General features: G+C 36.8%; 2 protein-coding genes across 2 annotated transcripts in view; one reads left to right on the forward strand and one right to left on the reverse strand.

Moving 5' to 3' along the window:
• LOC140937717 (3-hydroxy-3-methylglutaryl-coenzyme A reductase-like) overlaps positions 1-7,504 on the reverse strand; it is a 19,360-nt gene extending 11,856 nt beyond the window's left edge. The window contains exons 1-9 of the mRNA XM_073387283.1: positions 7,204-7,504; positions 4,654-4,765; positions 4,122-4,209; positions 3,557-3,641; positions 3,340-3,445; positions 2,907-3,013; positions 2,685-2,795; positions 2,420-2,532; positions 1,154-1,178 (exon numbers count right to left, since the gene is read on the reverse strand). Of these exons, the coding sequence (XP_073243384.1) occupies positions 1,154-1,178; positions 2,420-2,532; positions 2,685-2,795; positions 2,907-3,013; positions 3,340-3,445; positions 3,557-3,641; positions 4,122-4,209; positions 4,654-4,765; positions 7,204-7,377 (921 nt within the window). The 5' untranslated portion in view covers positions 7,378-7,504. The remainder of the gene's footprint in view (positions 1-1,153; positions 1,179-2,419; positions 2,533-2,684; positions 2,796-2,906; positions 3,014-3,339; positions 3,446-3,556; positions 3,642-4,121; positions 4,210-4,653; positions 4,766-7,203) is intronic.
• A 226-nt stretch (positions 7,505-7,730) lies between these two features.
• On the forward strand, positions 7,731-22,001 carry LOC140936489 (heterogeneous nuclear ribonucleoprotein K homolog). Its single transcript, XM_073385966.1, has 17 exons — positions 7,731-7,807; positions 10,305-10,370; positions 12,235-12,362; positions 12,537-12,560; positions 12,875-12,907; positions 13,613-13,656; positions 15,614-15,686; positions 16,634-16,741; positions 16,856-16,876; positions 16,968-17,019; positions 17,126-17,181; positions 17,291-17,521; positions 19,117-19,153; positions 19,924-19,994; positions 20,168-20,217; positions 21,041-21,160; positions 21,537-22,001. The coding sequence occupies exons 2-17, from the start codon at positions 10,346-10,348 to the stop codon at positions 21,565-21,567; spliced, it is 1,104 nt and encodes a 367-aa protein (XP_073242067.1). The 5' UTR covers positions 7,731-7,807; positions 10,305-10,345; the 3' UTR covers positions 21,568-22,001.
• Positions 22,002-22,201: the final 200 nt, after the last annotated feature.

Raw genomic sequence — 22,201 nt, forward strand, 5'->3', positions numbered from 1 at the left:
ACTGTTGTGCTACAAAGAGCTAAAACTTACTCATAAATTTATGAAAGCCATTTACTATATAGACACGAGTGTTTTACTGGAAAATATAGAGCACTCGTAAAATTCATAAAAACTACATTCTGGACCCGAGTGGTTTATTTTTCATAATCTCAAACGTCAGTTTATCAATGATGTAATTTTGGTAATTTCCCTCTATTATTTTATCGATGTCATTTTGTCTATATAATAAAAAGAACAGTACATGGCGGCTTGAAGATATGAATCAAATAAAATAAAATAATGTTTTTGCCACAAGAAAATAAAATTATTTTATTTTCTCATGGCAAAAACATTATTTTACTCACTCGCTGCGCTCTTTCATAAAATATTGTTTAGCTACTCGAAAATAAAATTTATATCTTCGCGCCACCGTGTAATATCCTCTATCTAAAGGGTGTACACTTTGCAGCCTTGTGATCCAGATGCAAAATATTAGCTTGTGAAGTTGGGGAATGCGCAGAAAGCAAAACTTCAAGACAGTTTTTGGGTTTAAAAGTGACAAAACAGTCTTGACTTTTACTTTTCACTTTCTCTCCTTCCTCTTTTTTTGCTTTTTTTCTTCTGTGTCCTTACTGAATTATGCTCATTCTAGTATGGTTTGAAAGGTCTCTTCACCCTGCACAACTTAGCGGACAGTGGTCCTTGACAACTAAAACTAATTATGTCACAAGTGGTAGAAGGGATGTGGATCTGCACGGGTGGTTACAGGCGGCTCAGGGGCGAATGGGTCAAACATCTTGATTCAGTTTTAAACCCAAGAAAAACAACTTCTGGTGGCAAAAAGTGCTTCTATCCTTCACGGAAACCCCTCAAGTGTGATGATTCTACAAATAGCTACTGAGCAATATGTTACTACCACAATGTTTGTTATGCCACTCATTAAGTTTTTCTAATTTTTGGATATGGATGTTTTCTGACGGCAAAGACAGCAGCAGTACATACGGTAAGTATTTCTTCATCAGCTCATGATTGAATCACTATTTTTTTGCTTCCTCTTTGGGAGAAAGTCACTTATGTATAAGCCTATTCCCCAGGTAATTTACGGGGGGGGGGGGGGGGGGAGGTTGGGGGGAAGGGGTGAAATAATAATTGTTATAAATCTCATCATTCTTACCTGTTCTGTATTTCCTGCCAAAAAACTAAAACAAACAGGAAGTGGTCAGTAACATGTTAACAAGGGCCAACTATTGGCTAAATGCACCAGTTTCTGAATCTCCACAAGGTATCATTTAACAGATCTGGTCATCAGGACCACTGTTGCCAAGAATTATTATTATAATTTGTTACACTGCATCTGAATTTAAAAATCTTGGAACACAAAACTTTTTTTTCTAGTTGCAAAGCGTATCAGCATGTACCATTATTATGTAAAATGATGATTCCTATAGGTTTGAGTCTATGTTTGCGAGTGCAGCAGGCTACATGTACATGTGCAGTTTTTAAATGGATGTACAGGTGAACAAAGCTGGCAAAAAATGCAACATGTTGAGATCATGTTTCAAGCCTGGCTTGTACCAATAATGGTGACTGTGATAGTATTATGATAATAGCTTCAAACTGGTATTTATATAAATCAGACGGATCCAATTGTCTGTAAGTTATCACATACTTAAGTTTTTAACAACAATAGAATTTCCTTAATCAGATTTGCCAATAATACTTGAAAAAAATGAAAGCAAAAAGGTCAAAGAAGATTGCATTGTCTGTGAACTTCAGGGGAGACAACCAGGCTGCACAATACTAACAATGATAGACACAAAGCAAGTTTTTAGTGCACTCACTGGTGATCATCAATAGGATAATGCAACTCAACACTTAATGTTCAAGGATTTAGATCAAAACGAAATGGTCCTAAAATATTTAGAAACAACATCTTGAGAGAAATATCAATTTGCACTTGGTGAACAGATGCCAAATTAGAGATTTAGAGGAAATATAACTAATTATTATTGGATGAATAAATTGTACCCTTAAAATCCTACTGCAATCAATCAGCCAATTCATGACAATTTGTCCCAGAGACATGACAAAAACAACATTTATTTTAATTTCAAGACATAATCATATTATTTTGATCTGCCCTGTTGTCGCTTTTGCAGACATTTTGTGACATAAGACATTTTGTCACACTTCAAAAATATTTCAGTCTCAGATTATCAATATTTTGCATTCCATAAAAACACTGGTTGAGAACAAAATACAAATATCTTTTTCCTTTAAATAGTTTTCTCACCTGGGGAGAATTAAAAAGCATACTTTTTTCACAACCAATATGAAACAGAGTTTACTCTTGTTCACATTCATACTTTTCAACTTATTGTGGTTGACTAACATTGCCTCTGAGTGATCAATTAGAGATTAATGATCATGTTTGCCATACCTTGTGAACCCATTTTCATCTTCTGATTGTCTTGGCATCCCCTGAGAATTCTCATAATCATCACCCTTCAGTATAACCCATCGATGCAGATGAAAAAGTGTCAATCCTGTTGACTAAATGACAACAACCAAAAATTCAGTTGTGGAGCACATAGAAATTCTGAAAAAGCATTGCTTTTTGATTTTGATGAAAGTGAAATGTTGACCTACTATCTACTGCAATATACAAGCCAAAATTGTTTACTTGTAAGGAATGCAAAAATTACCATGATAAGCTTCACTCCTTGTACAACTGGGTTAGGTTCCAGTTCCTCTACTGGGATGCCTGTGGTTTCTAACTGCCACCTCAGACAACCTTGGCCGCTTCCACAACACAGCTGATGATAATAGTACAACCGATAAGTACATTGTAATTACAGCCTTACCAATATTTTATGTTTGAACTAAAAAATTGCTTTGAGTCCAGTATTATCTATGCAAAAACCTACCTCTAGAAATAGAGACAGACAGGCTGGGAAGAATGTCATAAATATAACATAGTGAGTTACAAGAGATAAACATCCAAACTGACAAATAGTTTCCAACTCTGGAACTCCTACAAAAAAAAAATGAAGGAAACAAAGAATTGAGACAGTGATTGGCAAACCTTGGTGCAATACAGCTCTACAACATGTTCACAGTACATGTATTTATAACATGTATTACTCTCTTATTACCAGACTGAGGGTTTGAGGATTTCTTCGGTTTGCATTAACTCTGGCCATTAAACAACCTAGCCTGAGCTGTAGACATGTTTTCTATTTTAACACGATAAGAGTAAAATTACATCTCATTAGTCAATATTAGAACAGAAACAAAAAGCCAATTCTTAACTAATGGCATGTAATTTCAATAAACTTGAATATTTAAAAATGTACAAACCTGAAAGTGTTCCAGTACCAATAACCAAAGCACCAACAAGAGTATTAAGAGTAAGGGTTGGTCCTAAGGAGGCAATGCTCTCAGCTATTCTACTATGCACCATGTCCTATAAAACACAAGGTTGAATGGACTATTTACTATGGTGAATTCAAAAGAAAGAGAAAAGTAAAGGAAACAGTCTGACACACAAAATTTTAAGCAACATAATGTAACTCACATATGTAGCTGACTGGAGAGTGTGTTTGACTAATGAGCTGGCAGCATTGAAGTCACTCAGAAGAAAGAAGTATGGTAAAGCTTCCCTGAGAGAAAAAAAGCTTGCAGTCACCTTATCATGCTTAAAGTAATCAACAATTAACTTATAACAGAAGTGACAGTTCACAGCCAGTATCAGGCAACAAGAATAAACGTCAAATGAACACCAAAAAGGATAAGTTATCCCAACTATACACTACAAGACAAAGATAATTTTATTTTATTAGTCAACTTGAAAACACACTACGCCCTTAGGTTCCTGATGAGCCTGGAATAAATACACATTAATAAAAATGGAAATTTTATAGTGGACATATCCTGAATGTCAAACAATTTGTGTATGGGAGATATTTATTAAGAAGTCACTTGGTTAGCCACATTTTCACTGTACAGCTGGTTTGCAGAGGTAAAACCACATATCAAGGGTCACATCTGTTTTATCATGTACACAATGCACATGCCATGTCAAGTTGTTACAAGATTCAAGGTCACTAATTCAAAAGCCACGAGTTATATTAACTTCTTACCTGACAACCCAAAAATCTCGGCCATACAAGTTAGCAACTATTGAACTGAAAACTATGCATGAGAAGACTGCAAACACAGAGACAAAACCTACAAGTTAAAGAAATGAAAATGTTCAGTGTTATCCTGAGACAAGCATGATCTAAGAGCTGTGGAGACTCACAACAAAATCAAACTACACTATGAAAGATCTGCTTGGAACTATAATAGAAAGTCAATGATCTGAGCAGCAAATACAGTGTGTTTTAGATTTAAAACTGTTAACAGTAAAATAATAATATTACACTGACGATACATTTACCAGTAATAAGCAATGACTAAAAGCCAAACATATAATTGACAATATGTCTGTTTGATCTTTGGTTCATAAGTTAGTCTGTTCCTGTGTTTGGTATGGTATGCATGACTACTATGTTGAAATAGAGGAAAATACAATTTGAGCCAAGGATTTTAAGTTGATGTTGTACACCACATTTAAATAAACTGGGAACCCTTTCAAAGAAGAGCTATTTCATTAAGTAGGTCATCTCCTACCTAGCACATATGAAGATCCTTGTTGAATGAGTTTCTTGCATTGGAGATAAATGCACACTAGTGCAAAGAAATAACTTGTTGGACCAACATGCAAGCCAACTGGCAAAGAAACCTGACAAAGAGAACAAAATCATGAAGCTATAACCAACTGTGCTACTTTTGTCTTCTTTGAATACCAAAGACGAAAAAGGAAAATTAATTTAATTAACACATAATCATAGAACAATGATGAAAATTTAATGTGTTGCACTTTTTCTTAAGAAGTATTTTCTTCTGAAATCATTACACAAGGAAATTTAAAGGAAACCTAATTAAAAAGCATTAACCCATTCGCTCCTGGAGATTTTGCCGAAAACCGCGTTTTGAAGCTAGTCGAGTGGTTTTCTGGTCACTGTCGTGCTATAAAGAGCTAAAACTTACCACAAACCGGTTTACAGGTCGTACACTTGGCAGCCTTCTGATCCAGATGCAAAATATGAGCTTGCGAAGTTCGGGCATGCACAGAAAGCAAAATTTCGACATAGTTTTTGGGTTTAAAAGTGACACAGCAGTCTTGACTTTTACTTTTCGCTTTCTCTCCTCCCTTCTTTTTTCGCTTTTCTTGCCTCATTTTTTTTTTCTCTTGCTGGGCATTTAGTAGGCTTCATTTTGGTGGGAAGAGTTTTTGGGAAAGCTTTTAGGATCTTAGGATTAAGTGAAAGGAAAGGTAGGTGAGTAATGGAACAAGATTTTCATGGAGATTTTCAGGTCCTTGTCACGTGGTTTTTTGCTTCTTTCCCCGGTGTCCTTGACTGAATTGTGCTCATTCTGGTATGGTTTGAAAGATCTCTTCACTCTGCACAAGTTAGCGAAGAAAGTTGTCCTTGACCGTTAAAACTGATGACGTCACAAAGGGTAGAAAGGACCTGGATCCGCACGGGCGGTTACGGGCGGTTCAGGGGCGAATGGGTTAAGCTTTGGCAACAGCAGACTTCCTTACTAGAACAATGTAAATTAAAATAACGGAAATAATTTTAATAGTGTAAATGACAGAAAATAAATGGATAAAGATGAGGAAAGGAAGTTTTACAACTTTTAACAGAGCAGATTATAGGGAGTTTTTTTGAGAGAATAAAGGTTGCTTTACTGATGTTAAAAAATAAACCCTTGTCCAAAATTAAAGGCACATCTCTATTAACAAAGTATTGAGCAAAATCCTTCTCTCTCTACAGGACCATAAAACAAATGCATCCACACATGGAAAAATACTACCAAATTGTGATGACCAAAACATGCTCCATGAGGCCTATTTGATCAGAACAGATTGATCATGATGATCATTACTGTGCTGACATGATTGCATTAAGAAAAGGTACTTTTAAAGAACATGACTGTATTGGCCAATGATTAAACTGCTGAAGACCAAGTTGCTCAGAAGTTGGATAGTAGTAAAAATTAAAATTTAATATCAGTACAAAGTAAAATCTGTTTTTAGGTTAAACCTCTTTTTAACCAAGTTTGATTCAGAATTCCATTGTTTCCTGGGTCTATTATTATTAATATATAGGAGACAAAAGGAAATTCTGGTCTATCCTGATAATGCATTTTACCAAGAACATATCCACCAGATAAATCCCTATTTAGTGGCTAAGTATTAGGGAAAACAGTAAGCATTTCATTAATCACTGTATAGAGAATCCTAAGTTGAAAACTAAGTTATCAGTGAAAGTAGAAAAGAAGAAGACCCAAATGTGTTTGGAAAGTCTTGATCTATCCCCTATAATTTAGCCCTTATGAATTAAGTTAATTAACTCTTTTGTTTTGACTATAATTTTGTATTTAGAACTGAGGTTTGACATTATTTTAGACATAAACCATCGTCACAGGTGAACTGCGTGCTGCATTTTTACACTCTTGACAGTTTGTTATTACCATTATATATGGATTTCATGTTGATGACATAAACTAATAAACAACGATATATGAATATCTATAGATTTTGGCTGGAAGTTAACATTGTTAGAAAGTTTGTGTGATGTCATTTGTTGAAAGAGCCTATCCTCCAAAGTAAATTAATCACTTGGAAACGTGGTTCAATAGAAAATATTCGAGAGGAAGAGGTTATTAATTAGTGAATAGTGTGTTTTTTTTGTTTCAGTCAGGGGTGCGAGGTTTCAAGAAATTTAAAAACTGCTTCCGTTGCAAGTCTGTAAAATGGATTAAGAATAAAAGGCACACGCTTAAAACTGTCAAGAATATTTTAACACACTATTCTACATATTTCCGTCGAGGCTTTAGGTATGGTTGGTGACATTTCTTCATCCTATCATTAAAGTAAACCGCTTAACTTCACTCGGCCTTATCTCCATCCACTCACTAGCAAAAAGATCAAAATTCTTCAGTGAGCTTATGTAAGCCTTACAATTGTTTCATATCTGCCGAGACTCTGACTCTGTAAACAATTTAGGTGAATAGCTGACAAAAAGCTTCTGCACTTGTCATCAACAAAGCTTTAGACAACATAAAAATGCAACTGTTCTTGAAAGTAGCCTCAAGTTTTTTTAAACTAACCTTTTGCTGGTAACTTTCACTTTGCTGACTTGCGTAGTGGTGTGTGGCATCATAGATGTTTAAGGTTAACAAGCAAACTGTTCCAGTGATACAAACTAACAACACTTCTACAGGGTGATAAGAACATAGCTTCCCATGGATATAAAAGAGACTACAAAAACCTGTCTGGGACATGACAAATTTAGCAACACATAGGGTAAAGCCAGAGTAAAGACCTGCTTCTCCTTCTTCGATTCGCGTTTTATGTGGCAGGCGGAAACCGTGGCAGGTTACCAAGTTAGTGTGACGCAATGGTAATGCGAGTGCTGTGCAGTGAGATTTGGATATGCTTCAGTCCCTTTTATACACTTGTTTTCATTTACTATTTTAAATTCTTTTCCGGATTACTCAGGAATAATATGTAAGGTATTGTTGGGTTTGCATACGCGTTTTACCGGTATGTAAGCGACGCGACGAGACACGTACGCGTGTTTCCTCTAATCAACAAAGACACGTGATTCACCCGAATTATGGGCTACATTCTCTCCCACAATTCTTAGCAAGCATCCGGAACGCGTGCTCCAGGTGTTTTTTTTGTGCGATCGGAGGGAAAAAGCCCATTTCGGTAGGTAAAACCTTGTTATTTTCAGTTTTTACGTCTCAGTCTGAGTTAAAATGAATTGTTGATGTTAAGTAGTTTCTACTTATCTGTTTGAATGCAAAAGATGTAACGGCTGGGCTACATTTAATGCGCATGAAAATCGCTTCCACATTTTAGTGACACAGCGGCGTCCATGCACAATGTGAAAATTATGTTCCTGTTCGGTTGTCAAAACTGTCGTTAAAATAATATCTCCTTGCTTCGGCCAGTATAATTGTCTTCATTAGATGCGAGGGCGTTTGTGTATGAAACCTTTTCTCCATCAATTGATTTAAACCGCGCCTGCTGGGGAAAAATTGAGAACATTAATATTTGAATTTCGTATTAATTTTGTTGGCTGATCGGCCATGCCGCACTGGAAACATTCTGAGCTATCTATCTGCTTCTATTTCCAGCTCAGCGTTTTACCCAATTCTGTATACTTATTGGAATTGTCTCTGTTTGAAATATAATACTAGAGCGACCCAGAAATTTAAAGGAACTGGTCTTCGATTACTTGGTGACATAATGAAATACGCAAGAGCCATCGTGATTGTTTTACAAAGAAGGAAACGTTCATCATGTAGCCTGCTTTAGAAGGATTCTGTGTTATCATTTGGGATCTGTTGAAGTACAAACCAGTCCTTATTGCATGTACAGTCAGTAGTATCCGGTCAAGTTGCATGAAAGTCATTTCTCCCAAAGTTATGTTGCCCAAAACCAGGGAGTCGAGTTGCCCGAAATTTTTAGTTAAGGTAGCTCGACTGGATTTTTTAGGGGGGATACCTCCCAATTTGTAGCACTAACTACGTGGGCACGAGTAAAGTTATGGGAAAAAGGCTACCACTACTGTATCGTATAAAGATGAAAATTTCTTATGATCTGGGTTTTTTGCAATTGGAGTCGCCATATAAGTCATCTTTATATAATACAGTTGTGGTAACCTTTTTGCCATATCTTTGCTCATGCCGATGAAGTTAGTGTTCACACTTGGGAGGTATCCCCCCTAAAACATCCAGATGAGCCATCTTAGTTGTCTGAATTCTGAGTAATATGCATTTTAATAAAGATCTTAATAAAGAGTGTATGCAATATATCTCGTTCTTTAGGCAATAATGAGATGGAACAAAGAAAACTACTAGTTTTTGGAATTTTTTACTCGTTTTGGACGAGTAGACGACTGTTAAGTTCGAGCACTGCCTTGGTTTAAATTTTATTTCCTTTGTTTTTGGGTTCGGTAATATATGATAATAAGTTTGAAACAAAAGAAATAAAATTTGAACCAGGGATAAAATATCCAGAAAACATAGGGATCAGACCATGTGCCTCTACTTTTCCTCTTTTAAACATATTCTGCTCCAACAAACTATTATTTTTGTATCTTACTAAAAGGAACCAAAAGTGCCAAAATAAAAAAAGGGAGAAAAATGCTAAGTTAAAAGTCTGGATTCATCTTGAAATCAAATGCATTGTGGGATGCAATATGGCAGCTTGTTGTTAAACGTTTAGCGATCGTGAAAGTATCCATTTTTCTTTGATGTGCCAATTGTTGAAATATTAAATGGCCAAATGAAAACACTAACTGTTTTAAGACAAAATCCATTTTAAATGATCAAGAAATAAGGGCAACATATTCTGCAAAAAATGGCACTGCTCCGTCACTAAAAACCCTGGAATTCCAGGAGTCATACATACATACACAAATGATATACAAGCAAAAAAGGATTTTAGTGACCAGTATATTTTCATCCTCCTGGTCATGTGGAAGACCAGATCAAAAAGTGAATTTCAAGCGCTGGCTAGAATTCAGTGGATGTTCCCTATTACTTTCTACCTTCGGCTGATTCCATAATATCACCTCTTGTAAACAATATTAAAGGACAGGATAATCAGTTGGAAAATTGTGTCTGGTAGCCTCTCAGCTAATAAAAGCACCCTATACTGTAGAATGCTGACTTTTTAAACCCTGACGTTTTTTGGAACTTCTGATGATTGAAACCTAAAGTGACCTGTGCAGTGATGTTGGCCTGGATGAAGTGAACTTCCCAATAACAGTATTAACTTTTCTATTTCGGTTTGAAAAATCAGTATTCTACTGTACAGGTTTTGCAGCAAGTTTGTCTATTGTAAACAATGAAATATCTCATCTTCACCAATGTTTTGTGTTTATCAATGAAATAAGTCTTATTGATTTTTTCCAATGACCCCCCATTGAGACACATATTAGCATGAATGAACGCAAGGCTAAATTGGGGAGCTTCTTAGCAAAAGACAAGTTAGTTTGGTCGAGCGCTCGCGCAGACAAAATGGATTCTCCCTCACCAAAAGACAAACAAACATAACAAAAATAGTAGTTGAGTTGGTGGCCTGCTGTATATACTTGAGATTATTTTCATCCATATCAGTCTTCGTGTGCTTGCAAAGAAGCAGGTACAGTTATTGAGAATGAGTCATGTTAAATGAACTATTCTTTTATTATCAGTGACCAAACCATACAAGAGAAGGTTTTAAACACCATTTGCCATGGAACAGCCTGGTGGAGAACATGGTAAATATGAACTATGAGGTTTCTTTTGAGTTGTGAATTGCAGGGCAGATTACTTTTCAGCTAATGCTATGCTGTGTTACAAGGGTTTTCCTGGAGGCTTAACAGGATCCTTTCAGGATCCTTTTTTCACTAAGTTTATAACTGGTTTAAAGCTAACAGGAAAAAATAGCTGTTACAAACTCCTGGCTTAAGTGTAGAGACCGTTGTGTTTTTTGCTTAGGTTGAATACTTTTTCTTTTTAAGCATCTTTTCTAAAACAAGATTATTATGAGTTCATTAGCTTGTGGTATAACTGCTTGCTTGTCCTGAATACACTGAAGTGGGACGAAAACCCAAATGTGGGTAACACAAAAGTAGGCACAAGCTAGTTTGGTAATGAAAAAAAGTTCATAACCAGTTAAATCGAATTTTTCATGTTATTGCTGAATAACAGTTGTGGCTTTTCTCAAAAATTCATGCCTGTTGCATTTAAATGGAAAATGTTATGAGTTAGACAAAGTTCATAGTATGTCATCCCTGTGCCTGTGATAAAAAGGTAGTCACCTTAACAATTTCTATGGGGTTCTGCCTTTCAATATTTGGAATGAAATGAGTGTACAGTCAAACCTCGATTATCCTGACCTTCATTATCTGGACTTGTTTCCCTGGTCCCATTTTTTTCATGAATATTAATAAGACGTGATCTCGAAAAATTGAAACGATTAAAAGTTCATTAATCCTTCCAAAGGTGCTTTTAAAACACTGTTTTAATCTGTTTTGCTTTGAAAAAGCATGAGAGGCACAAGATGAACATTCATTCTGATGCATTCAGCTGAATTGTGATTGGCTAAATTGTTATGTTGCTAAGGGAATGTCATGCTTGATTCCACGTTGGTTATGTAAACACAAGACCAATCTATTGTAAACTCAAATCACAGCCATGTCTACCCAACGAAACTGGTCTGTTCGTTCAATATATAAAGGATGAGCAAACAATTATTTCACGTTTGGAGAAAGGCGAAAAATTAACAAATTTAGCACTCGAGTTTAAAATCTGCAAACAGCAGATCTGAGATATATGCCAAAAAAAAGAGAAGATCCTGAAATTCACTGACAGTGTCAAGACGAGTGAAGGATTACATAAATACATAAATACTAACAGTCCGTACGTAAATTCAAGCAAGAGCTAATTCACAAGTAAATGTTGTTTGTTTATTCCCTGTGTTTACATTTTTGTTCCACTAATATTCCACTAATATTATTATCAGGGCCCAGTTGTTTGAAGGCCGATTAGTGCTAACTTGAGGTCAAATTTTAACCTGGGTCTCTTTTTCTTTTCATCAAAAGCATTTTCGTGGACAATTTTCTCTGTTCTTTTTAGAGTAGCCAATCACCAAATTGTTGACAAAATGAATTAAACTGAATTTGCTTTTTAAGCTTTCATGTCTGAATTCAAATTTCGAACTAACACTGGGTTATCTTAACCCAGCTTTGAACAACTCGGCCCTGGACTATTTTCTCAAGACTCATCGAGTCCAGATAATCGAGGTTCAACTGTAACGGTACTGTACATGTACTTTTGATGTTTAAAGTTATTGTGAATTAAGGACACAAAACTAAGTCTTATGTTTTCACTAGAATAACATTAAACAGTAGCCTTTAGTGCACTCTACTTTTCTTTCATAGATGGTCCTCTTTAGGATCAGTACCTGCCTCAAACCAGCAGTCTAGAGTTGCTTTAATGTTTGGTGTCTATTTAAAGAGAGCTGACTCAACCTGTCTTTGCTCCCCCCCCTTCCCCCCCCCCTTCCAATAATAAATTTGTTATTAATATGGGCAACCATGAAGCAGCAACTTTTCTTGATATTTTGTGTTCTGTTTTTAGAGCAAGGTATGGGGATGAAGAGGCCAGCAGAGGAGGACTATAATAGCAATGTTCATGCCAAAAGATCAAGGGATGAGAATGGTGATGGAGGGCCACAGTTAACACTACGTTTCTTGCTACAAAGCAAGGTCAGGTTTGATGTTTGCCACATGTTAGTACTTATGTTGGAAAAGTTGCAAAAGTAAATATATTTTTCTTCATGTTTCCTGCTTGTTTCTCTTGTGAAAAGAAAGCAATTTGTTTGCTTATAAAAACGTGTAAGGTTGCAATTCCTAAATATTTTTCATCATTTTTTTTTCTAGGACGCTGGTGGTATTATTGGCAAGGTAATTATTATAAAATTATGTGTCATGTAAAACATAATACAATACCTAGTGACCTACAGTTTCCCTGGACAAATCTGAAATCCATATTCAAGTAAAATTGCTCTGTCAAATTGGAAATCCCAGAAATTATTAATCCACTTATTTAAATTGTCATAAAAACTTCATGCAAGAGAGTGGGTCTCAGTTCATCCTTTGCAATTCAATAAAAACTCAGATAAGAGGAATATTGTTATCTGTTTTAGCATCTTATTTCATAGATTTAATAGCACATAAAAAAATATAATATTAAAAACTGTATTTTTCTTTTTATTCAGGCAGGGTCAAATGTGAAAAGATTGAGAAGTGAGGTAGGGAAAGAATTTTATGTCTTGACACTGTATGATGTTGTTTGGAAGCACAGCTACATCACTTTTAAATTTTTACTCACTGATACTCGTCCAGCTATACTTGGTTAATGTTTTGATGCAACACATATAGCTTGTCTAGGGAGGTTTTTGTGTTTTAAGAGCTCAGTTATGATATTATTCTCTATTTATTTCTTTTATTGATTAATGTGGGTAAAATTTAAATGACATCCATTAACAGAATGAATACTATAGATGGCCTAACCATATTATAATGTCTTGTTTTAAGTTTATGGTCAATTATTAAAAGCCCCGTGGGTGTTGTCAATATTGATAAACCTACATCAGATTCCTAGTGATATAATAGTGTTGTTGATTGCTTGTGGTTCAAGTTACCACACTGTCTTATGTATTATTTCTGCAGCTGTCTCAAGCTTTGATTTTGAGATGTGTGCTGTTATCTAAACTCATTCCTTTCCCTTGTAGTTTATCCAGCTAATCAAGATCCTTTGTAGTTGTGAGATGTCTGTTCTGCCTCTTGGAATATAGTTTATCCCTGCTAAGTTGTTGTTGTTTTTTTCTCTCTCTTGTTATTTTCCCTCCTTCTTCCCATCCCTTGCCTCCCGTTCCCAAATGCCCAACTGTGTCCGTCTGTGCACCCATCTGCCTGCCCTGCCCGCGTTGGTCCCTGTCCTGAACTCACCCAAGTACAAAGCTGTGGTCAATGTCCCGGACACCAATTCCCCTGAGCGGTATGTCCCGTGGTTCACTTTAAATGTTTGTCCAGCCCATTGGTGCTCTGTACTTACCATTACAATATAGAAATTTAGATTAATTTTTTGCAAGTGGAATTTTTATCCTTAAATCATTGTGATCAGCCCACTTAAGGTGTGCTGGTGGCACAGCTACATCACTTGTTAGCCAGTGATGTCTTCTGTGCTCTGTACATTCAATACAGTTAGGTTTGCGAGTGCCCTAGCTGCCAATCTGACCCAATTACTCTAGTTTTTTTGCTTACTATCACAAAACATTTTTAGCGGAATTAAAGAACTGAACAATCCTAAATTTATTATTTAGTTTGTAAAGGATCTTTTAAGTGTTTGCAAGGATGTGCATACAGTACCACTCAAAAGTACGTAGACAGTCTTGACTTTACATGCCAGAATCAAGTTTTGAGTTACAAAAAACCTGCATGTTTGAATATTCATCACTCGAAAGGATTTCAAGAAAAATAGCAAAAGCCATTCATGCATACAGCAAAAACTCGTACCGACCGTCAGTGCGTGACATGTACATGATGTGTGTAAGTTTTTTAGACAATAAAAAAGGACCAAGGAAAGGTTGTTGATCTTGAATTTCATCTTTGTATTTTTATATGAATTCTATCTTGTGAACTATAAGAGGTATTTTATTTTTTGCGCTAATTAAATATGTGAAGGTAATAATAACTGAGAAATATGATCTTGAAGTTTATCATAGCCACCATCAAAGGTATAGTTAAAGCTGAAAAAGAAACAAGAAATCTCCAATTGTACTTACCGGTATTTATAGTGACATAGAAAATGCTAACATGTCATTTGAAACCTCTTGCTTTATTAGCTATTCACATCTTTTTTATTTATAACATTTCTATTACTTACATTTCTAAAAGCAAAAGTCATGATTACTGAAGGTTTCTTCAAGACCATTTCACTCAAGGTCTGACATTTTTAGATGAGAAACTTGAACCGCACTGCAGCGGAATTACAAGCCATTCGTGCTTGTTTGTTTACTTTTTATCAGCAGTAGTTTATAGCCACGGGCCGACAAGTTTACTTTTTAGTTTCAAAAATGCAGAAAGAGCAGAGAATTTTGTCGCCTTTCGACTCGCCTTTTGTGTACGGACATGTTTCAAAAGTGCCAATTTTTATTTATCACGAAAGTAAGCAAGCTTTTTGTCACAGTCCACATTGAGTACTTAACATTCCTTAAAATCAGAGTGCTGTCTGTTTGATGAATTTGTTCCTGAAGAGATCCATGAGGTGATATGCTCATTATATTTCTTGACTCGATTCTCAAACTTGAGACTCAATTCTCAGTAGTTTTTTTTCTCAGTAGCATTGAGTCTGTAGTCTCAAGGATTGAGATGCGAGTGACTGTCAACTTACTTTTGAGTGGTACTCTGTGTCTAAGGATGTTCATGTAAGAACCTTCTTACATTGATGTTTTGTGTCCAAAGTCCCCCAAAATAGAGAGTAATTATGGAGATAATTGGCCACAAAACTACACTAACTTTTGAAAGTAGGCCTTCAGTACTGTAATTGGCTTCATTGTACTCAATAAGATTTTGCATAAACAGAAAGTGTGAACATCATTAAATAATGAAGCTCATGCTGACATGACATTGTTGTTCATTGCCCAAGAACTCCCAGTGAAAGTTTGTTGCACTCTAGACCCTCTGGTAATGTAAGGCTTCAGATCTAGTATTCTTCTTCAAATACTGCTTACATTTTTGCAAGGGTCTTGATAAATTTGCACAGATTGTTAGCCAAAGCACTTTCAAGGTAGCCTAACTTACATGTAAATACCACGCATCATTTTGCCCAAATTCACGATACAGTACATTGCAGTTGCGCTGAAATTTACAATGTTAATAGTGCCAGCAACATTATGTACAGTTTATGGCATGATCTTGTGCCCATACTTACATGGACACCCTTTTACTTCTAGTGTCTTGACAATAACAGCTGCCCAGGAAAGTGCTATACAAATTTTTTCAGAGTGCTTGCCCAAAATTGGAGAGGTAAGGACAAAATATTGAATAGTTTTGCTCATCTTTCAAACATGAAAATCTTGTTCCATTGCCACCTACCTTTCCTTTCACCTAATCCTAGATCCTAAAAGCTTTCCTAAAAACTCTACCCACCAAAATGAAGCGTACTAAATGAGGCAAGAAAAGCGAAAAAAGAGGGGAGTAAAGAAAGCGAAAAGTAAAAGCCAAAACTGCTGTGTCACTTTTAAACCCAAAAACTATCTCAAAATTTTGCTTTCTGCGCATGAACTTCGCAAGCTAACAGTTTGCATCTGGATCAGAAGGCTGTGAAGTGCACGACCTGTAAATGGTTTTGTGGTAAGTTTTAGCTCTTTATAGCACAAAGGTAACCGGAAAACTACTCAACTAGCTTCAAAACGCGTTTTCGGCAAAATCTCCAGGAGCAAATGGGTTAATACTTTTTTGTTAGTTTTTGCAGGCATAGCGTTAAAACTTGAAAAAGTTGGCCCAGCTATTTCAAGTTTCAATCCAAGTCCATCCTTAACATCTGTGGTATGAGAGGACAGGAAACAGTTTCACTGCCTATATATAATCTTAAATAACGTAACTGGACCATTATTTTTGGGATTTAAAAAAAGTGTTTTTTAAAAGATAGCAAAATTTAGCGTGACCCGTTAACAAGGGTACCAATTAGCACCCTGCCGTACTCCCTTTTCTCCTCATAAGCATGGACTGTTACTGAAACTCCAAACCCTGCAAGGCTGCCAAGCTTTTTTTCCTCTTAACAACATGGTGGACAAGACTCCTCTATGTAAGGCATGTATCCCATCTCCTACAGCTAGGATTAGGCATATCTCTAACTCAGCTCTGTGCATAGTGTTTCACTACCAAGGTTGAAGTAACACTCTAGTCAATCTTGTGACCTGATGATAAGATATTTTGCTTGTTACACTCTTACACTTACTGTCTTTTTACAGCGTCAGCCATCAGATCGTAATGGTAAAGAAATCCAGATGCTTGTGCAACGGAGTCAAGTAGGAAGTGTCATTGGGAGAGGTGGTTATAAAATCAAGGAGACCAGAGAGGTATTAAAGAAAAAGAGTAGAAAATGTTTTTGTAGATAATTATACTTATGATATAAATAGTACTTTTTAATGGCTGCAAACTAATTTTTACCTATTTGACTTGTTTTTTAATAGCAAACTGGAGCCCAAATCAAGGTATTTTCCATGATTTGTCCCACTTGTATCTTTTTGCCATTGTCGTTTTTCACAGTAGGTAACTTTTCTTTGTTCCTAAATATTCTTCCAGGTCTTTGCTGATTGTTTACCTGATTCAACTGAAAGAGTTGTCTCCATATGTGGTACTGTCTCAACTAGAGTTTTTTATTGTTATTACTTCTAATTTATTTTCTTTTGATTGCTGCTAATGGAAACTATAAACACTTCTAACAGTTTAAATTTTTTTAGGTTCTGATGATGTTATTTTGGCCTGTGTTCGAAATGTGATTGACACCTTAAATGAGGTATGCATGATGAGAGAAGAATGGCTCTGTTTGTTTGTTCTCATTTACGTTATCAGTGAGTTGCCCTTTACCATACTCATTACATGCATTTCTTTCATTTTCACTGCAGACGCCATTAAAAGGGCAAGTGTCATTGTATGATCCATCCAGAGGGAACAATTGGGATTATGGAGGTGGCTTTGGAGGTGGCCCACGCGGAGGTGGAGGAAGAGGTGGTAGAGATGGTGGTGGGCGGGGTAGAGGTGGCAGGGGACGTGGTGGTCGAGGAGGTAGTAGAGGTGGAGGCAGCTTTGGTGGGGGAGGTGACATGGGATTTGGAGGAAACTTCAACCAGGACTTTGTAAGTTTTTATGCTCAATGCTTCTCTACCTGCTAACATGTCCAGCTTCTTAAACCCTAGAGTTGGGATATTTCCACAGCCATGGAAGATTGCATCACCATTTTTGCTATTTTGCCAATGCTATTTTCTGTCTGTATGTGGAAAAATGGTACCTATTTTTTAATAAGCTGCTGTCGTTCTATTAAAGCTCATTTTTTAAAAGAGCTTCTTAAGGATTCTAATCACACGATTTGTGACAAAATTATTTTAAGTTTCAGTTCCTAAGGGTTAGTCAATGTTTAGAGTTGGGAATGTTTAGAGTTGGAGTCAATGTTCAGAGTTGGGATATTTCCACAGCCATGGAAGATTGCATCACCATTTTTGCTATTTTGCCAATGCTAATTTCTGTCTGTATGTGGAAAAATGGTACCTATTTTTTGATAAGCTGCTGTCGTTCTATTAAAGCTCATTTTTTGAAAGAGCTTCTTAAGGATTCTAATCACACGATTCTTGACAAATTTATTTTAAGTTTCAGTTCCTAAGGGGTTAGTCAATGTTTACATTTATCTGTGCCATAGTGCATTTGCAAGGTGGTAGTCTTATCTTTCTATTGTTCCTCCATATGAGAGAACATTCATAGGCCATTGGTCTGGCATTTTCTCATGTTACATTGTATAACATTTTTATTTGGTTAAATGTAATTTAACTAAGTTAACCACCACGAGCTTAGCGGTCAAGCGGTTCATAAGCTTAGCGGTCAGGCGGTTCACAAGCGTAGCGGTCAAGCGGTTCACAAGCACAGCGGTCAAGCGGTTCACAAGCTTAGCAGTTAAGCGGTCCACAAGTTTAGCGGTCCACAAGTTAAGCGGTCTAGCGGTCCACAAGCTTAGCGGTCTACAAGCTTAGCTGACAAGCGGCCCACAAGCGTAGCGGGCATCCAGCGGTCAATCCCATAAGTGCAGGCTCACATGGTTTGTGGTAGCTTTGTACACGGCTAGGATCTGCGAGTTCTTCATCGAGCGTTTGTGCAGTGGTCTGTGAAGCGGTTCATTTAGCGTCTTCCCCCCCCCCCTCCCATCCCTATTTTTCTTCCTTCCACTGTTTGATCAGTGTAACGGGTGCCTGGAATGGGGGCTCATGGCTGGGTTGCGGGGATTTGCCAGCCATGGGGGCAGTTTTTCTATCTAGGGGCTGGCTGGCCACAGTGGAAGCCCCTGGGTATCCCGGGCACCCACCTTCCACTTAAGCGAGGCAGTTGGTTAACTACCATTTTGAGTTTTCACTACATTTTAGTCTGCCAGTGAATTTTAATTTTTTTCTTGATCCTCTCCTTGAGTATTATTTTTCCTTTTGCATTTTGCACCCTTAATGCGTAAGTCATCTAGACCTTCTCTGTATTATTTTTAAAGTTTTAGTTGCTTTTTTTTCTTGGTATTTACACTAGGTCTTATCTTTTACTGCAAAGGTTATCATTTTTTGCAACTTTAGAGTTGACCTGTAGCTCAGTTGAAAGTTGTTGTATGTGTATACAGAAAGGACTTCTCTTAGAGGAAAGAGGTAACTTGTGAGTAAACCATTACTAAGGCTTAATAACATTGTGTTTTCTATTGTCACAGGGAGGTGGAGGAAACATGGGTGGTGGAGACATGGGAGGTAAAGGCTGTTTTCAAAACAACATTTTTCTAAAGCTGTGTCATTAATTCTTTGTAGACTGTCATGACAGGGTCGGTTACATTTTGATATTATTCAAATTGCTATGGAGAGTCCTGTGACTCATATTGTGAAAACTCATGAGTCCAAAAACCAATGATTCTGTTGGAGTATTAGCGTGGAAATGCTTTTGTTAATTCTGTTCTGTTGTTACTTATGTATGTAGAGCCTTTTCAGAGATCAATTGTTACATCATACAGTACATGTCATGGTACTTTTTTGGGGGGGGCAGGGGGAGTTAATGTGCCGGGCGTGATGGATGCAAGGTTAACAAAATCAATGATTATTCAATTAAACGTGGGAATTTTTTAAAAGGAACCATCAACACCTAAATCGAGAAGACTAGTACTGTATTGTCCCGGACACAGCCCTGCAATGGTACTTAGTTTTTTTTAGAATGGAATTTTTTAAAATAATACAATTAAAAAAAAGAAGGGGAGGATGAAACGAAGACTGTAATAGGCTATTTCCCAGTTTCTCAAAGGCTCTTTTTCAAGGCTGAATGCAAAGCCTTTCATATGAACTTGATTTGTTATTTTCCAGGAAGTCAAACTGATTAGTTGAGCTTGCTTTAGAATCCTGTTTCGTGTAGAATTAATGGCCTCCTAAACGCTTTTAAGAGAATTCTTGTTTTCATAAGAAAGGTGAAAATCAGGATTTTTGAAACTTGGAAATGGCTTATTTGTAATAAATTTGCTTTTATTTAAATAAAGGACAATGGAATCAGGAAGGGCCTGTGGGCGGAGGAGAATATACAACAACTCAAGTTACTATTCCAAAAGATGTAAGTGGTACTGTACTTTGTGTTGAAAGATTTTCTCCATAACTTTCATTTGAGCACAAAATAGTTATTGAAGAGTTAGGTGAAAGATTAGCCTGAATTTTATCCGATTACTTCGAGTCGTTATTACTCCCTCAGTAATAAAATAACGACTGACATTTGTTTTGATAATTTAGCTGGCTGGATCTATCATTGGAAGAGGAGGACAGAGAATTAAAGAGATAAGGTAAGCACATGTACTTAAACCCATTCCTACAATAGACCTCATTAGCTTGCATGTTTTGTTTTCTCAATGAAGTCCTCAGTGGAATTTGCCTCTTTGTCTTTTCATAAATTATGCATACATTAGCCTCTGTCAGGCTCTCAGATAGCAGGGATGTTGTGAAAATATAACAAGCCAAGTGAAAATAAGACGCACACGATCCAGTGAAGGGGTCAGCGCCCTCTCTTTCTCCAGCCACCGCATGTTTTTGCATCTTTTTTTTACTGCATGATGGACTGCACTACTATCTTTGAGCCTGGAACAGGCTGTGCATACATATGCATGTGAAAAGGGCAACATTTAAAAGAAACAGTTCTCTTTAGTATTATCTGATGGCGCACATTGGGAAAACAAAACATACATGGTTTAGAGGTGTATTTAAGTTAACAAAAATCCCATATTCCATTTTGTAAAATGCTGAAAAATGAAAGACAATTAAAAGAAGCTTACTTACTATGCTTAAAGGTGATACGCCCAAAGTAGCGAAGATTTTGCTCCAGAAAGTCGTTAAATTTTACAAGCGTTTGAAAAATTCCGCGAATTTGCTTAACAAATTGGTTTTAAACTTGGCAACTTTACTGATTTGAAGGCGTTTTTTCAAGCGTCGTGTTAACGGATTTTCGCGAACGGGTCCTAGTTAAGAGGTGAAAAAAAAAAAAAACATTGAAGGGTCTATTAATCTGCTTACCACTGACTGACCTTTACAAATCACAATTATTATTATTTTGCTTAACCTTATCCAAACATTGGTTTTTTATAGTCATCTTATTGAACTGTTGTTTTCTAGAGAGCGCTCTGGTGCCACCATAAAGATTGACGATCCTCTTCCTGGCTCCAATGACAGGATCATTACTATCTCAGGCAATCAATCCCAGATAAACTTTGGCCAGTTTCTCCTTCAACAAAGGTAAAGAGCTAACCTAAGTACATCATATTTAGGGGTTTGTTTCTCTTAAGTCCCAATAACTCTTCTGGCGCTGATTTTTTCGCTGTCTCACCCCGTTTTTTTGCCTTTCTTCCTTCCCCAACTACGGAGCCTCGTCCCAGGCTAGGTACTGAAAGCTGACTGTTGGCCAACTGTCGGCTGACAGTTTTTCGGGGGAGCCGTTCACCTCTTTTGCTGTATGTTTAGCAGTGCGACTGTGCATGCAGTGCTAAGAGCTACCCTTGTGCTTATTCTTTAGTTCTCAGTGCTGTTGCTTTGATTGTTAAAATAAACAGGAAAAGAGTAATAATTGTTTTGACTCAACTGTAGTATTGCTTATTGCTTTCTCTTTTTCTAGTGTAAGGCAGTACTCGGGCAAGAATTTCTGAAGCTGGACCAGTGCACCGTGTTCGTTATACTGGCCAATTTGCTCTTTTTATGGAGATATCAATTTACACTCTCTGTTAACTTCAGACCTGTTAAATCCTCCCTGAAGATGTTTCTGTCTTTGCAATCATAAGATGATGATCCGTCACAGCAGCCACTTAGTAAATGCTCCTACTTCGTAATGCTTTATATTGGTATGAAGTTGTAATAGCACCCACAAAATTACCCAAAACGCAGTTTTATTTAGCATTCTGTAACTTAAGCGTAGGATAAAAGATCATGTGTAAAATAGTCAAGTGACTGTTAAAGGCGTTTTTAGAGGATTTTTTTGTATTGTATCTTTCTTTTTATTAGATATGACAATGGCGTTTTGCGTTTTCTCAGTGTCTTACATATTTAGTTTGCGATCAACCCAAATAAAGTTGACTAAATATCAGTGGTGTAGTGTGTTTTGGCCTTTAATTGGTTGGTGGTGGGATGGTATGAGCAAGTCTAGGCCTTCTGTCTCAAGAAAGCTCAGTTCGTTTTTTGGGTCTGAGATGAAATTGTGATAAGTTTCCAGTACTCGAAACGAGGCGACGAAAACGAGTTGCGAAGCGGCGAGGAAGAGAAAAACCTTTGGTTTCCGTGGACTTT

Source organism: Porites lutea, chromosome 5 (genome assembly GCF_958299795.1).
Source record: "Porites lutea chromosome 5, jaPorLute2.1, whole genome shotgun sequence".
Lineage (NCBI taxonomy): Eukaryota > Metazoa > Cnidaria > Anthozoa > Scleractinia > Poritidae > Porites > Porites lutea.

Coding starts and splice junctions, on each gene's coding strand:
- LOC140936489 (XM_073385966.1), top strand. CDS start 10,346: ATGGAACAGCCTGGTGGAGAACATG. Junction 16,742..16,855: donor AAATCAAGGAGACCAGAGAG/GTATTAAAGAAA, acceptor GTTTTTTAATAG/CAAACTGGAGCCCAAATCAA. Junction 17,182..17,290: donor TGATTGACACCTTAAATGAG/GTATGCATGATG, acceptor TTTTCACTGCAG/ACGCCATTAAAAGGGCAAGT.